The sequence below is a fragment of the Lepisma saccharinum genome, chromosome 1 (genome assembly GCF_977018435.1).
Source record: "Lepisma saccharinum chromosome 1, izLepSacc3.1, whole genome shotgun sequence".
Lineage (NCBI taxonomy): Eukaryota > Metazoa > Arthropoda > Insecta > Zygentoma > Lepismatidae > Lepisma > Lepisma saccharinum.
The window spans coordinates 29,685,732-29,701,557 of record NC_139229.1 but is presented as its reverse complement, the minus strand read 5'-3'; the positions used below and the strand labels follow the sequence as shown (position 1 = coordinate 29,701,557).

At 40.4% G+C, this 15,826-nt stretch overlaps 1 protein-coding gene across 1 annotated transcript in view; it reads left to right on the top strand.

Moving 5' to 3' along the window:
* Positions 1–15,826, top strand: part of LOC145994235 (putative protein phosphatase CG10417) — a 41,311-nt gene that overhangs the window by 16,420 nt on the left and 9,065 nt on the right. Inside the window, exons 3-5 of the mRNA XM_083130336.1 lie at positions 6,861–7,758; positions 12,995–13,142; positions 14,750–14,987. Of these exons, the coding sequence (XP_082986462.1) occupies positions 6,861–7,758; positions 12,995–13,142; positions 14,750–14,987 (1,284 nt within the window). The remainder of the gene's footprint in view (positions 1–6,860; positions 7,759–12,994; positions 13,143–14,749; positions 14,988–15,826) is intronic.

Below are 15,826 nucleotides of genomic sequence, written 5' to 3'. Positions count from 1 at the left end.
CATCCCAGTTGGCAAATCTACGGATCCAAGTTCGTCTGCACAGTGATTGTAACCGATCAAGTTGCAAAGTTGACTTGACGCACAGCTTTGTTCCAAATTATGACATTACGAACCTCTAAACTGACACTGCCACTAATATAGGTTAGCTGCAATTGGTAAAAAAAAACAAAATGTCATTGTATTTTTAAGCCAGCTTTTTATCGAAAAAAAAACATCCATTCAAAAAAACTGTCTTTTTCGCAACTCTAGTGACAACTCATTCTCTCAAATAATGCTCATGTAATTTTTGCAAATTTGAGAACGTTTTGAAGGTTCTATACTTTGACAAAATATTCCCAGTTGGTACTACTTTGCTTTAGAAGTTAATTGAATGCCTCTGCATGTTTTATAATCTAATGTACAAAAAACGTTAAATTTAGTGCATGAAATTTGTTGTTGTTTTAAATTCTAACAGGGTGGCTACTCACCGGGAATTCCTAGAATTACTGGAATTATGCATGAATTATTAAACTAACTAACTAACTCCCTAGCCTTCTTAAACCCGAAGGTTCATGGCTGCAGCAACACAGGCCTTCCATCTTTCCCTATCTTGAGCAAGTTCTATATACTCTTTTCCATCCCCACCGATTTCCCTTAGGTCCATCTCAACGTTGTCCCTCCATCTTCGTCTTGGCCTTCCTACAGGTCTCTTACTATCAGGTTTTCCAACAAGAATCCTGTAAACTCCTCTTTCCTCTCCCATTCGTGCCACATGGCCTGCCCACCTAAGTCTTCTTGATTTAATTATTCTAATAATATCTGGACATGAATACAAATTATGTAGTTCTATATTATGTAACCTTCTCCACTCACCTGTCTCCTCCTCCCTTTTAGGTCCGAATATTTTCCTAAGGATCTTATTTTCAAATACTCTCAATTTATGTTCCTCTTTCAATGTAAGGGACCAAGTTTCACATCCATATAATACTACAGGCAAAATTACTGTTTTGTATATTTTAATTTTTAGTTTCTTAGATATTAAACGAGAAGACAAAAGTTTATGAAGAGAGAAGTAACATGCATTTCCTGAATTAAGCCTACTTTTTATTTCCTCTTTAATATAATTTTCATTTGTTAATATTACTCCTAAGTATTTGAATTTGGAAACTGGCTCAAACGAGTTGTTATCAATAATTAGATTTTGATTATTACCTAACACTTGGTTTCGGCCTGTAAGCATATATTTAGTTTTCTCTTTGTTAACTTCCAAACCTATCTCTTTAGCAGTTTTGAAAAATATTTTAGCATTATTCTTAATTGTATTCACATCATCCCCCAGTAAGTCTACATCATCTGCATATGCTAACAACTGAGTCACACCATTTAATTTTAGTCCTTCTTTACTTTCTTTTACCTTCCTTACAGCATATTCTAAGGCAAAATTAAAGAGCAATGGAGATAATGCATCTCCTTGTTTTAACCCATCATGAATTGTAAATTTGTCGAATTTTACTTTCTGTTTCACTGGTGCATACTTTTATCATACTAACAAGCTTCTTAGGTATTCCAAACTCTACTAATATATTATATAATTTATCTCTTTTGACCGAATCATATGCTTTTTTGAAATCAATGAATAGATGATGGACATTTTGATTATATTCCCACTTTTTTTCAAGTGTCTGTCTGATGTGAAAAATTTGATCTGTAGTTGATCTGTTACGTTTAAATCCACATTGATAATCACCTATAATTTCATTAGCATATGGGGTTAGTCTTGTTAAAAGAATGTTAGATAATATTTTATATGTTTATGAAGACTTTCTTTACCAATCGTGGGTTTAAATGTCTCTTCTTTGCCAATCTGTGCATTACAGTCACCTAACAGAATTTTCATATCATACTGAGAAAATTTATCAAAGACCTGTTCTAACTCTGTATAAAAATCATCTTTAGTATTATCATCTTTATCTTCCGTTGGTGCATGTATGTTTATTAAAATAATTTTACACCACCTACCCTGTAAAACTGCATATGATATCCTATCATTAATAAATTCTACTGTTTTAAGAGCAGAGATAATTCTATTATTTATGAAAAAGCCTGTTCCAAAATTATGATTTTCAGTACCACCATAGAAAAAAGTATAATTCTTAGTTTTACAATTCCCTTCTCTTGGCCACCTAACTTCCTGGACAGCTACTACATCTAATTTATACTTAACTATGTCATTAACTGTACACTGAAATGCCCCAGGCCGGTAAAGGCTCAGAACATTCCAGGTGCCTAATTTAATATCCTTATTCCTAACGTAGATCTTATCCTTAGTCCAGGGACCTCCCAAAGTAGTCCCCACCCGGAGATCCGAACGGGGGACTGGGTCCGGGAATTATGTGTGAATTGTGTATGAATTTTTCTCTGTAGACGTGAAAAATTGCAACTTTCATTAATTCAAATCCCATTAAATTTATACATGTTTACAAATGTCCTGAGGCAAGTTTTTCACAGTTTAGCTTTTACTATATTTTCATTGAGTAAGGAGAAGACAGCTGCATGGAAAATAAAACAGAATTCTCTCAATCCGTTTGCTTTGTCAGTGCCCTTTGCAGAACAATATCTGAAAGACGGAAGATAAGATATCTTGAAGTTGATTAGGTAAATTTTAGTCTGAAAGTCTTATACAATTAAAAACTTTTCTTAGATTAGAATATAGAACGTAACATTTGTGACTTGTGTTTGTAGATTTATTTCGAGTCTGAGTATGCGAAATGGCAAACTCCACACCTTAAATTAACTATTTTAAATAGTTTAATTTAACTTGACATTCAAGCCCTGAATATCGAAGCAGCAAATATGCCATGGCACCTTGTCTCTTCATTTCAAACGGTGGATGATAAAGTGAACTTCCTAAACTACCTCATCCTACAGATTTACAACAAGCACGCACCCGTGAAAAGAAAGAGAGTTGCGAGACCTCCCAGCCTGTGGATCACCCCCGAGATCCTGCAGCTGATATCCCACAGGGATGCAGCATACAGGCAATATAAGTTGGCACTCAAATCAAACCTGCAGTCAGTGCGTGATTATTTCAAAGAATACTGCATTCTTTGGAATCGGTGCATGCAGGAAAATACTAAAGAGAAAGTTTTCCTTTGCCGGACAACTCTTAAACTATAGATCGCAACCGAAATCGCTGTGGAACAAACTTAAAATGTTCAGTGTTGAGAAAAAACGTGATAGAAATGAAATAATTGGCATTTCTACTGAAGAACTAAATGGTCATTTTCAGAACTCATCAGACATAAATCCTAAAAGTAAGAAACGTATGATCGACTCCATAAGTGTTCACAAAAGCAAATACAAAAATAGTTTTGATTTCTCTTTTATAACTCTACTAAGGTCCAAACTGCAATTAATAAATAAAATCCAATGCAACCTGAGCAGATGAAATTTCTATAAACATGTTAAAATGTATCGCTTCCCACATCTCATTTGCAATTGCAGACGTTTTCAACACATCCCTGTATACTGGCACATTCCCAAACATTTGGAAACTCGCTCACATACGCCCCCTGGCTAAAATCACCAACCCAGTAAGTGCTCAAGATTTTTGACCGATCAGTATTCTCCCCACTTTGTCAAAAGTATTTGAACACATCGTGCACGAGCAAATTTTTAATTATGTACAATCAAAAAATATGTCAAACCCCTTCCAGTCCGGTTTTCGCCCACAACACAGCACCAACACAGCAGTCATTAAAGTGGTGGATGACGTAAGGTCAGCGATGGATAAGAGATATCTGACAATGTTGGTTCTCCTCGATTACAGCAAAGCCTTCCAAACCGTCGACCAGGATATCCTGCTGGCAAAATTGTCATCTTATTTCAACTTCCCCCAGCCCGCTGTTGACTGGACTTGATCATTCTTAGCAGCCAGACAGCAATGCAAATTCGTTTCTGAAAATAAGTCGTCATGGCTGCCGATAAATTGCGGTGTACCCCAAGGAAGTGGTTTGTCTCCGCTACTGTTCTCCATGTACATAAATGATATATCGGAAACATTTCAATCAACGAATTACCATCTGTACGCTGATGACGTCCAATGTTACTTATAGTTTCCTAAGACAAACATCAATATGGCCATCAGAGCTCTAAACGCTGATATTATGAATGTCTGCAAGTGGTCTCAGGCAAACTGTCTACAAGTAAATGCTGAGAAAACTAAATGTATTTTAATTGGCTCACTGCACCTCATGTCCACAACAGCGAAGTCCTCCATCCCGGACATTCTTGTAGATGGAAAACCCATTTCACTATCACTTTCGGTCAAAAACCTGGGAATTGTTGTGGCCGAAAACCTCACATGGAGTGACCATGTGAAGGCCATATGCAAGAACTCTTACGCAGCATTACACTCACTGTACCGCCTAAAAAACCTCTTACCGCAAGAGGTAAAGAAAACACTTGTGGAATCGCTAGCACAAATAGACTACTGCGACTTGACGTATGTTGACCTCAATGGTGAACTAGCAAGACGTCTACAGCGAATACAAAATGCATGTGTACGTTTTATTTATAACATCAAATATTTTGACCACCTTACCCTGGCTTTCAAAGACCTAGGCTGGTTCGACCTTTCAACATGCCGTCGCTTCCACGCTCTTACAGCACTCTACAAAATAGTGCATTCAAGAGAACCCCCCTACCTATTTTCACGATTTCAACCCCTAAGCGCAGCACACCTTTGCTACCCGTTCACGAAACAACTCCCTGCTCACCATCCCCTCCCACAAGACAGCGTTTTACGCAAATTCCTTCACTGTCACTGCCAGCAGAGCGTGGAACGACCTCCCTAATGACATAAGAAACTCTTCTCTCGCAATTTCAAATCAAAATTAAGAAAGCATCTTCTGGAGGCAACTTACCAGTACTGAAAACAAGGAAAGATAATAAAATGAAACCTTTCTTGATCTAAATTTGGAGGACAAACACCAACCAATTTTTCTGTATTTTAAGTATTTTTGTTATGTGTGTGTTCATTCTGTACGTGCATTTTTTACGTTTCTTACAGCATGTGTATTTTGGTGTTTTGTCTTTTTTGTGTTTTTCTTATTTCTTTTATCCTTTTCTGTTTTTTTTATTTTCTTTGGTATTTTGATGTTTCATATTTTGCAAACTGTTAGATATTTCAACTAAATTTGTAAAATGTGAAGTAGAGATGGTTAAGTGTAAGAAAAGGCTTGTGCCTTAACTTCGCCATCCAAAAGAAGAAGTAAATAAATAAATTGAATTTGAATTTTTGGATACATTGGAATCACCCTTTATACAGAGGTTGTTCGCTTTATATCAGACCATTTTCGATTCGGTGCTGCCACCTGGCATATCATGCTGGAACTATGGGTCTGCTGGCAGGAGCAGTGTTGTGTCTGACCTTCTAGGTGCGTGAGTGTTGGTAGTGAATGTTATCAAATGGCGCGAAAAACAACCGGTATTGGTAGGGTTACGTAATGGCCCTTTTCCATGCTAAGTGTTCATACGTATGCATTGTGAAACAGTGTCAGGAGAATGGGTTAACACTCGGGGTGACTACTGCGAAAGCTATTGTGGCCCGTTACACACAACAGGCTCTCCTTGCGAAACATTCACCCACGACAACCACCAGGAGAAGGGCTGCAAGCAAAGTGTCACCCGTAGTGCGAAGGGGGATCCATCGATTGGCGTGCCAAGAAAATCCCCCAACTCAATGTGAAATGGCCCACAGATTTCACCTCGCACTGTCAACTGTGAACAAAACAATTCGCAAGCGCTTCAGGTTGAAGTGTGTGCGGAAGGCCCGTGTACACCACCTTCTACCGCGTCACATTGCCGAATGTAAGATGAACTGCAGGAAACTGTATGAAAAGTACCTGGCGGGTTCCAAATGGAAGAAAGTTGTGACAATGGGTGAATCATATGTCCACTCACTGCTGGTGGTCACATTCGGGTGATCACATACCGTGATATTGACAGCAAGGAACGCAGCAACTTTGTTCGTCAGTTTCCCTCGTGGCTTTATGGTTGTGATGGGATTCGGGTATGAGGGTAAGTTGATGATATGCAAGGTGGACAAAAACGTGAAGGTGAATGCCAGATACTTCCAAGACTCCATTCTGAAACCTATCTATCAGAGAGACATCCCACAATTGTATGGAATGGACGCGAACCAGGTGATGATCCATATGGACAAGGCTTCGAGTCATACCGCCAGAACATCCCTACGTTTTTATCAGAAAATGGCAGAGGAATTAGGAATTCGAGTCATTTCGTTTGAAGACTTTCTTGTGAAAAGCCCAGATGCCAGTCCAATGGATTTTGCGCATTTGGACAGTTGAAACGACATCTTCAACATCGCTACCCGCACACCCTGGATGGTCTATGGAAAGCTTGCAGGGAGGAGTGGGACAGAATTCCCATGCCTGTCCTGCGCCGGAGCTTGCTCCAATGGAAACTGCGATGCCGGGTGATAGTCCACAATGCTGGGGATCCAATAGAACATGATCAGTGGTGGTGGCACGGTATCTCTTAAGGTGAGTACCCGTCAAAAATGGTCGGATATAAAGCGAACAACCTTCTGTATCATTAACATTAATGTGTGTGGGTAATGAGAGGTGGTAATGTGTAAGTTGAAATATAGATAAAACATCTGCTTGTAGCCTTGAATATTTTAAAAATTTGCCTTGAAAACCTTGAATTATACTTGAATTTTATAATGGTTCTAGAGTAGCCACCCTGTCTAAGAAATGCCTTTAGCTAGCACCAAATGTGCTTTTCAATTTGATAATAGTGATATGTAGGTATTTGGAAAGAACTGTAAAAGTATACATGAGATATTTCATTTTCAGAGGATGAGGATGACGCCGAGAACATCAACCACTTGTATAAGGAAGCAGAAATGCCACTAGATCAGGTCATTGCAAAATATCAGAGTGATATACTGAACCCTAGCATCAGGAGACTGCAGGAGAAGGAGAAGCCGCTGTCACCGTGCCTGCGTGGACGGAAGGATGGTTGTGGCTCGTCATCATCGAGTCAGGCAGGGCCTTCATGCTCTGAATCTGATACAGAAGTAAGCTCCAGCTCGCCGGGTAATTCCGAGCACAGTTTCACGAATTCAAGCACGGTTGACGGCACAAGCAATGAAGCTCTTAGCAGCACTCAGAAACTGTCCGATTCGGATGAGTGTGATTCAAAGGCAGACGAGGCAATAACTAAGGATTCGAGCAATTCGGCCACAGAGGATATGCCAGATAGTTCAGGTGACGCGGTGCCGGGCAACAAACAGAGTGTTCTGGAAGCGGCAAAGGCTGCCGTTCCCACAGAATCAGAGCAAAAGAAACAATTGGTAAAGAATGAAGATAAAAAAGTTTCGAATGAAGTTACAGATTACAAAAGTAGTGAGATGGCCAGTACAAATGTGGAACTCAACGGAGGGATTGAGTTTAGTGAGACTGAGTGTGAAAAGAGTGGTGAGGTGTGCGAGCAGGAAACGTCCAATGAGAAGGTTTCGAGTTCCTCTGCGGTGCAGGAGAATGGGGAGGTGGTTTCGGAGACTGTGAAGGATTTGAAGGGTAAAGGGAAAGCAAAGGTGAAGCCAAAAATCAGCCATACCGTAGGGGAGGTCAAGGAAGGATGTTTGCTCCGTGAGCGGTCAGCTGCTCAGTTGTACCGCAACATGCTGGATGGAGCCAAGGAGGATAGTGATAGTGACGAAGATGATGAGAATTTTGAGGGCATCGAAAGGTAAGTTGAAAAGGGTCTCTTTTACTTATATTATCATAATAATGTAACATATGCATGTACGAGGGTGAATCAGATATAAACGTGAATTTATTTTTCATAACTTATTGAAACAAAATACAAATACATAACAAATGCATTACTTTTCTACATAGTTCCCTGCAACTGAAATGCACTTTTGGCAGCGGATACTGAGTTTGGCAATCCCATTTTCCAGAAAGTCGACGGACGTGTGCACAGCCATTTGCTCACGAACTCCTCCACTCCTGCAGCATCCTCCAAAACGCTTACCTCCCAGTGCTTCTTTCAGTGGCTTAAACAAACAAATGGTAGTCTCAGGGATATAACTCTGACCTATATGGATGATGTTCAAGTGGTGTAAAATGAATTTCCTCCAGTTTGTCACGTGTTGCAGCAGCTGTGTGATATCTGGACTTGTCATGAAGCAGCAGGACGTTTCTGATGGGTGTGCCACGTCGTTTGGTCCAATAAGCAGCCTTAGCACTTTTCAGGAGTTGATTTTTCGGTAGCCCAAGTTGTCATGAATGATTGTGTGAGCACTTCCATAGCTCATGCCCACTGCAGAAGAAATTTCACGCACTGTCAAGCAACGGTCACCTTCAATAAGGTCGTGAACAGCCTGAATGTTTTCCTGAGTGACACTTGTCCTTGGCCACCAAGTTTTCATTTTCCACAGTTTCTCGTCATCCTAAAAAAAAAAATATGTTGTGCCATTCATAAACACTGGTGTTTTAAAGGGTGAACTCCCCAAACTGAGCTCGAAGTCTCATCAAAATTTCAACCGTTTCTTACCCCTCCTTTTGTAAGAAATTTGATAATGATGCATTGCGCAACGGGACGGATGTACCTCTTGCTCACTAGCCTGTGGCTCACGTACCAAGGTGGCAAGGACTTTAGTGAGGGAACAGAATCTACACACCCTCACCATCATCACCTCAAGGCCACAGGGCCACACACTTGCTGACCGTGAGAAAGAAATTCCTGTTTATATTTGATTCACTCTCGTACAAGTAGTGATTATAGTCCAGATTTTTTGTGTGTGATAATTTTGTTAAGCTCTCAGTACAGAAGCTCGTTTCAGGGTACAATAATCACTCTATGTAAATTCTGTTCTGCTTAAAATTTCCTGTTTCAACTCTCAGTGCCAAAAAAAACCTTAAAGCATATGAAAGTTTTGCGAATAGCTTAGATTTTTAATACCAAGTGAACAAACTTCACAAATATTTGTTGAACAAATCTTGTTTTATCACATATACGCAGGCCTTTTTCAAGAGAGAAGAATAAATTAAACCATACATTAAAAAATACAAGACAATCATGATTATAACAGTAGAGCAAAGAAATCTGGTAAACAATGGAAGCTCAAAAGATTTGTTGGGATATTGAAATAGCTTCTCCTGGGTCCATGATAGCAATTGGGATGGAACATCAAAGTCAGTTTTAATTTAATTATATCCCACATCTGGTCCATCATCATCCTATGCTGACCCAGCCAGAGGTAGGAAACTGCGAAGGAAGATGATGATGTTGATCTGGTCCAAAGTGGGGAAAACCTTGTTGTATTTTGGTCCTCACCAAATCTGCTTTATTTCATCATTAATGTGTTATATTTAGGGCTGAGGTGCTGAGTATCGGTTGATTTTCTTTTACCGATACCAAAGATTTTCAGTGGCTAGAAGAGCAGGCAAAGGCAACAGCTCGTCTCAACATTTGTCCTTTCTAAAAGTTCGTTCACCCTTCCTTGTGACAGATTGGGAGACCAGCACAGGAAGTTCCATAGATTTTCCTAGAAACACTGGATCATAAACCCCCACCCTGGCAAGCAGATGGCAAGATCAAAGGCGTGAGCAAGAGAAAGCTGAAAACCCAAACATGACCATGAAGGCATGTAGCTACTTAGTAAACACTGTGGGAAATAAACCATTCATTGCCAATTCTTGCTTGAAGATCGTGGTCCTAAGATAGGTGGACCCCCTGCACTAATGCAGAGTCAGGTAGTTGCGGAGTTCTTGGAAAAGAGGGATGAAGGTCACTGTGAAATTAGCTTTGTTTTATCTACGTTCAAGTGGGAAGGGGAATCAGCAATTTATACTTATCCTCTTCACTTCTATCTTTCGTGTGACTGCTGGTATCGGCCAATGGGGGTTATTAATTTCCGCCGAAAGCCGGCCCCTGTAGTGGAGTGGTTAGCACATCGTGCTACGATGCCAGGGGTTCCGGGTTTGAATCCCGGCCTGGGGATGGATGTTTGCGAGTGTCCATTCATCAATTTCATCACTCATCCCCATCTTCGCAAATTAGCCAAAAGTGGCACAAAAAGCTAAGTAAAATGATTCAAATCAATCAATCAATTATTTCTGCCGAGATTGGATTGGGAACATGCAGCTTTGAATGGCAGTACTAAGGAAGATAAGCTAATCGGGACTGGGCCAACATTTTAAAGTGGGACCCGAAACACTATGTGCCTCCACTAAGTATCGAACCCGCGATCTATTGATTACAAAGCGACGGCGACATGATCGGAGAGGCCCCTGTGAAGATTTATGTACACCACTACTTACAATAATGTACATAACATATTTATCAGGAACTTTACTTTTCATCTAATTGACGTTCCATCATTCCTTATGTTTACTTTTCATCTAATTGACGTTCCATCATTCCTTATGTTATTCAATAAATATTCAATTTTTTTACTTCTTTGACATTAATTTCCTTGCCAGGACAGTTGTTTTTACACAAATTTTAGTTGTCTTAACTGCACATTAGCTAGATGATGAATATTTGCATTTTATCTCTTGATTTTATAGCATCTTTTTACTATTTATGTTATAACAATATTTTTTAGTCAAGAAATAAAGAACAAAATAGGTATTAACATTGTCTTTCCTCCGTTTCTTAGTCTGTGGTTACATACATCAATACTCCATACACATGGGAGAAATTAAGTACTAATGAATTAATTTACATATTATTACGAATTGACCAAAAATTATATTAACGTATTAAATAGAAACACTTATTATTATATTTCTAAGACACTTGACTCGGACTGGCTCCCCAAATTATATTTCTAGATAAGTACCTAGTGATGTGACGAGTTAGTATGACTCGGTAAATAGCCTTTTTATTTTATACTGGAATTGTACAAGTATCAGTATCGGCATCGGTATCGGCAAATGTGGTATCGGCTCAGCTCTAGTTTTATTAAATGTCCTCTGCATAGGATGATAAATCTTTTTCATCTGGCCATAACTGGTCATGAAAGAAGTTGACTGTTTGATTCCAATTGGCCAATCCAGACCTAATTAGCCTATATGTAAATAAAGTTAACTTAAAAACAACTTTCATGAATATAGAGGTATATAAGTCATGTACCTGCCCTGGTTTTGTAAATGAAATATCTAAATCTGCACTTTTTTTCAAAACAAAACCCATTGTGGCCATCTGGTACATGTATTACTTTAGGATATAAACGAACTGTTCAAGTTTTGTGCATTAAATGCAGAGAAACTTATGCACTCCCTTTTCACGATGTTACATATAAGTTTTACTTTGCAATTGAGGTTGACAGGTATCGAGCCACACACTCACGAAGACGATTGGTGGACAGATGGAGCTACGTAGCAAAAAGTGGGTCAGCTGCCAGTTGGGCCCGTGATCAATATAGTGAGAGATTATTGGCTCATAGTATAGTGGTTAATGCAATCTCCTCAGAATGATGATGTCCTGTGTTCATTTCTCCCAAATAGCCTGTCTGTGCATAAAGTGGATTCGAGTACTGAAAATTGATGATTATTGCTTTATGTATTCTGCTGTTACTATTTGGTCTAGGAATTAATTCGTGCGGTTGTTACGCACACATTGAAGCTGTAGTTCAAACACAAAATACATAAATGCCTTAAGAAAAATATTGTCCATCGCGAGCCACCACTTTCACCCATCTGTCAGGCAAGTTACGGATTCCGTGGCGAAAGAAGTCCTCATCCTTTGAAGCGATCCAGTCAGAGACCCATTTTTCGATATCTTTTGAAGAAGTGAACCGCTGTCCAATCAAATCGTTATTCATGCAATTGAACAAGTAGTAGTCCGAAGGAGCAACGTCTGGTGAATACGGCGGGTGGGGTAAAACTTCCCATCCGACATTTTGTAAATAGGTTTTGACCGGTTTTGCGACATGTGGGCGAGCATTATCATGTTGAAAAATAAGTTTATCATGTCTGTTCTCCCATTCTGGTCGTTTCCTGGCCAGAGCTTGCTTCAAACGCATTAATTGTCGTCGATAACGTTCTCCATTAATAGTTTCACCCGGTTGCAGCAACTCATAGTACACCACACCTTTCATATCCCACCATACGCACAGCATAACCTTTGCACAGTGAATATCTCGTTTCGGTTGTGATGGACCTGGTTCACCTGGCTTCACCCAGGCCTTTTTTCGTTTCGGGTTCTCGTATGGGTCCACTTCTCATCGCCAGTAACAATGCGATGCAAAAACCCCTTTCTTTTCTGTCTGAAGCAGCAATTCGCAAATGGTTTTTCGTCTTTCAATGTCTCTGTCTTTCAATTCATGTGGAACCCAATGTGACATCTTTTGAATCATTCCCATGGCTTTGAGGCGTTTGGAAACTGTTGTTTGATCAACGCCTAATGCTTCTGCAAGTTCTTCCTGCGTTTGGCACGAATCCTGATCGAGCAATGCTCTCAATTCTTCGTCTTCAAATTTTTTTGGCTGTCCAGGTCGCTCTTGGTCTTCCAGGCCAAAATCACCACTTCTGACACGTTCGCTCAGCTAGCGCATGGTCACCATACAGTTCCACCAAAATACGATGACTTTCGGTAGCACTTTTCTGCATGTTAAAGTAATGAAGCAGAACACCCCGCAAAAACACTTTCTGGCACGAACTGCACCATCTTCAGTTGACTACAAAATGCTGCTGTTGATGCGTAAATCAACTGCCCTATACTACAAACGATGCACGCTGACAGGAGTTTTCAACGCATGTGTGGCTACACGGAACTGTGGGACGATACGCTCGTTACGCCATCTCTTGTCCAGGCGCACAAATTAATTCCTAGACCAAATATTATATTGTTGTGTCATAGTAAGTTTAGCTCTAAGTTATAAAATATGTTTTATTTGTTATTGGATAAATGGTAAACAACCATGAGTTAGTGGAGGTAACTTACCCATGTTTATTTGCTTCCATAATTGTAGCACCGATGATGAGGAGGAGCTGTGTGATGAAGATGACATGGAAGAGGATGAGGAGGAGGAGGAAGAGGAGGATGATGACGACATTGAAGATGCTCTCTGCTGTGATGATGATGACGATGATGATTTCACTATGAAAATTAAGGATAGGGTAAGTTGCACTTAAGTGTAAAATTGAATTGTTTCTAATTTGAAGTCAGCCTTTCCTGTGGAGTGTTTAGTTGGAGGTCCTAGTTTTGTTCCTTCAGTCATCAACTCGTCATTCATGCCAATTGTCAATGTAGAAAATAAATAAATTCAAAATAACCAAAAAAAAAAGTGATACAGTGCACTTCACTAATTCTGTCATTTTGTCTTCTAAATGAATAATGAATGTTGAGATACGAGGAGCGTTCAGTATGCTCTAATACTTGCCCCCTTCCCCCTCATGTAGAATCGTAATTTTAACATGTGTAGAAAGTAGACATCTTGTGATGACTTTATGCCGAAATGCAAGATTTTTACATGTACTTTTTTCTTGGCTGGTGTTGGCAGTAGAGCATCTGTAAGAAAAATGGAAAATGGAAAATAGTTACGTTCGTGCTGTCCTCAAGTACTTCAAATTGAAAAACCTACAGCCAAAGGAAATTCATGAGGACTTGGCACAAACATTAGGGCAGTCTGCTCAATCATATCCCACCGTTGCGAGATGGTGCTGTGAGTTCAGCTGTGGCAGTCAGTCATGCGAAGATGCCCGCCCATGCAGGTGGGCCACCAGTAACAGTCACCACCGAGTAAAACATTGAGATCCTTGACATGGTTATGGCAGACGGACGAGTCACCATCAGGTATTTAGCAGAGAGTACAGGGTTGTCAAGCGGCACAGTTCATAACATCTTAATCGATCATTTGTGTAAGAAGAAAGTTTCGGCACGATGGGTCCCGCGAAACCTGAATGCTGATCAGAAGAGAAACAGAGTGAAATGTTCAAGGCAGCTTTTGGGCATGTATCGTGCAGATCCAGAGGACTTTATGGCAAGATTTGTGACGGTGGACAAAACATGGGTCCACCACTTTGACCCCGAATCCAAACAAAGCTTTATGCAATGGAAGCACACCAGCTCTCTAACCCTGAAGAAATTTCGTGTTCAACAGTCAGCCAGAAAGGTTATGGCAACTGTATTCTGGGATGCCAAAGGGGATACTGCTGTTGGATTGTCTGGAACATGGAACCACCATTACGGGCCAGTATCATGCTGACCTCATGCCAAAATTGCTAGCTGCAATAAAGAGCAAAAGACGAGGAATGTTGACACGTGGAGTGTTGCTGCAGCAGGACAGTGCTCCCGTTCACAAGTCCGGTGTTGCCATGGCTGCAATTCATACAGCTGGAGTTGAATTGGTGCCTCATCCACACTATTCACCTGACCTAGTCCCAAGTGACATCCAGGCTCATGTAAGCATACATTAGACTTGGACAATTGGAACTTGGAATGGTGAACACATTCTTACAGGCTGTTGACGAGGTGAGTTCTGGAAAGGTTTTCCACAGCTAACGCCACTCTCATCTTCAGGGTAGAAGTCTGAATGAGTGTAGCCTGAAGATGAAAGTGGCACTAGCTCTCCACACCTTTCCAAAACTTAGCGATAGCATGAGAGAACCTGTTTATACTTTGTTGCCAGGAAAGCTTCAAGACTTATTTCGAATTTTAATTAATAGTAAATCTGAGAACAGTGCTAGTGGGTCCATACTTTATTTATTGTTTTCTATTCTTTCAGCCTGACCCCAATGACTGTGGTTGCACAGCTGTCGTTGCAGTATTGAAAGGCAGGGAGTTGTATGTTGCCAATGCAGGGGATTCTAGGTGTGTGGTGTCTAGGAAAGGTGAAGCAATAGAAATGAGCTTGGATCATAAACCAGAGGATGCTGTCGAGAAGGACCGGATCGTCAAAGCTGGTGGGAAAGTTACGTGGGAAGGAAGAGTGAATGGTGGATTGAATTTATCCAGAGCCATTGGTGAGTTGGTGTTCATTCCCTATCTTGTCTTGTGTGTGTGCAGATTTGCTTCAAGAGATGTACACAGGTTTTTCAAAAAGAAATGCCCATATTTTAAAAAAAATTGAGAATTGTTTATTCAACATAGGTGAAATTCACAGTCAGCAAAGGTACATGTTTCAGCTGTTATTTCTCTACAAACTCTCTGTTCAGTTATGTGGCTGTTGGCTATAGTGGAACGGGAACCAGGTCCCATCTCGTTCAAATAGTCATCTCTTGACAGCCCCACCAATGCTTTTGTCATCTTCAAGCTTGGTTTGTGCATTACATTCTTCTTTGGGCCAGACAGACACGTGTTGGGACAAGATCCAGGCTGTGTGGGTTGGTGGTGGAGCACAGGCTAGCAAAATTTTGCAATTGTCCCAATGTCTTCAGCCTTGTGTGCTGGCGTGCATTGTCGTGGAGGAGAGTCTGGGACCCCTGTTAAGCTGCACTCACCAGAGTTGCTTCTGGAGTTTGTGGAGAGTACTGATGTAAGCATTGGAGTTAAATTACACCTTGGGGCGGCACATCTACAAGAACAACTTATTCTGTTTAGTGGGTGTGGATGGATGCCATGAGCGCAACTCTTTCAACTCCGCTTCACCCCATTCTGACACTGGAATTCACTTAGTCCAGCATCTGATTGTACTACTATCGAGTGCAACACTTGCATAGACAGTATACAATCAATTGTGCATGTTATGTTACCACATTTTCGTTTTCCGTCACAAAATATTCAATGATGCCTTGATGTTTGTAACAGGTGTCTCTCACTTCCTCCACTTGAAATCTTGCTTCTGGATTGAGAAGAAAAATGA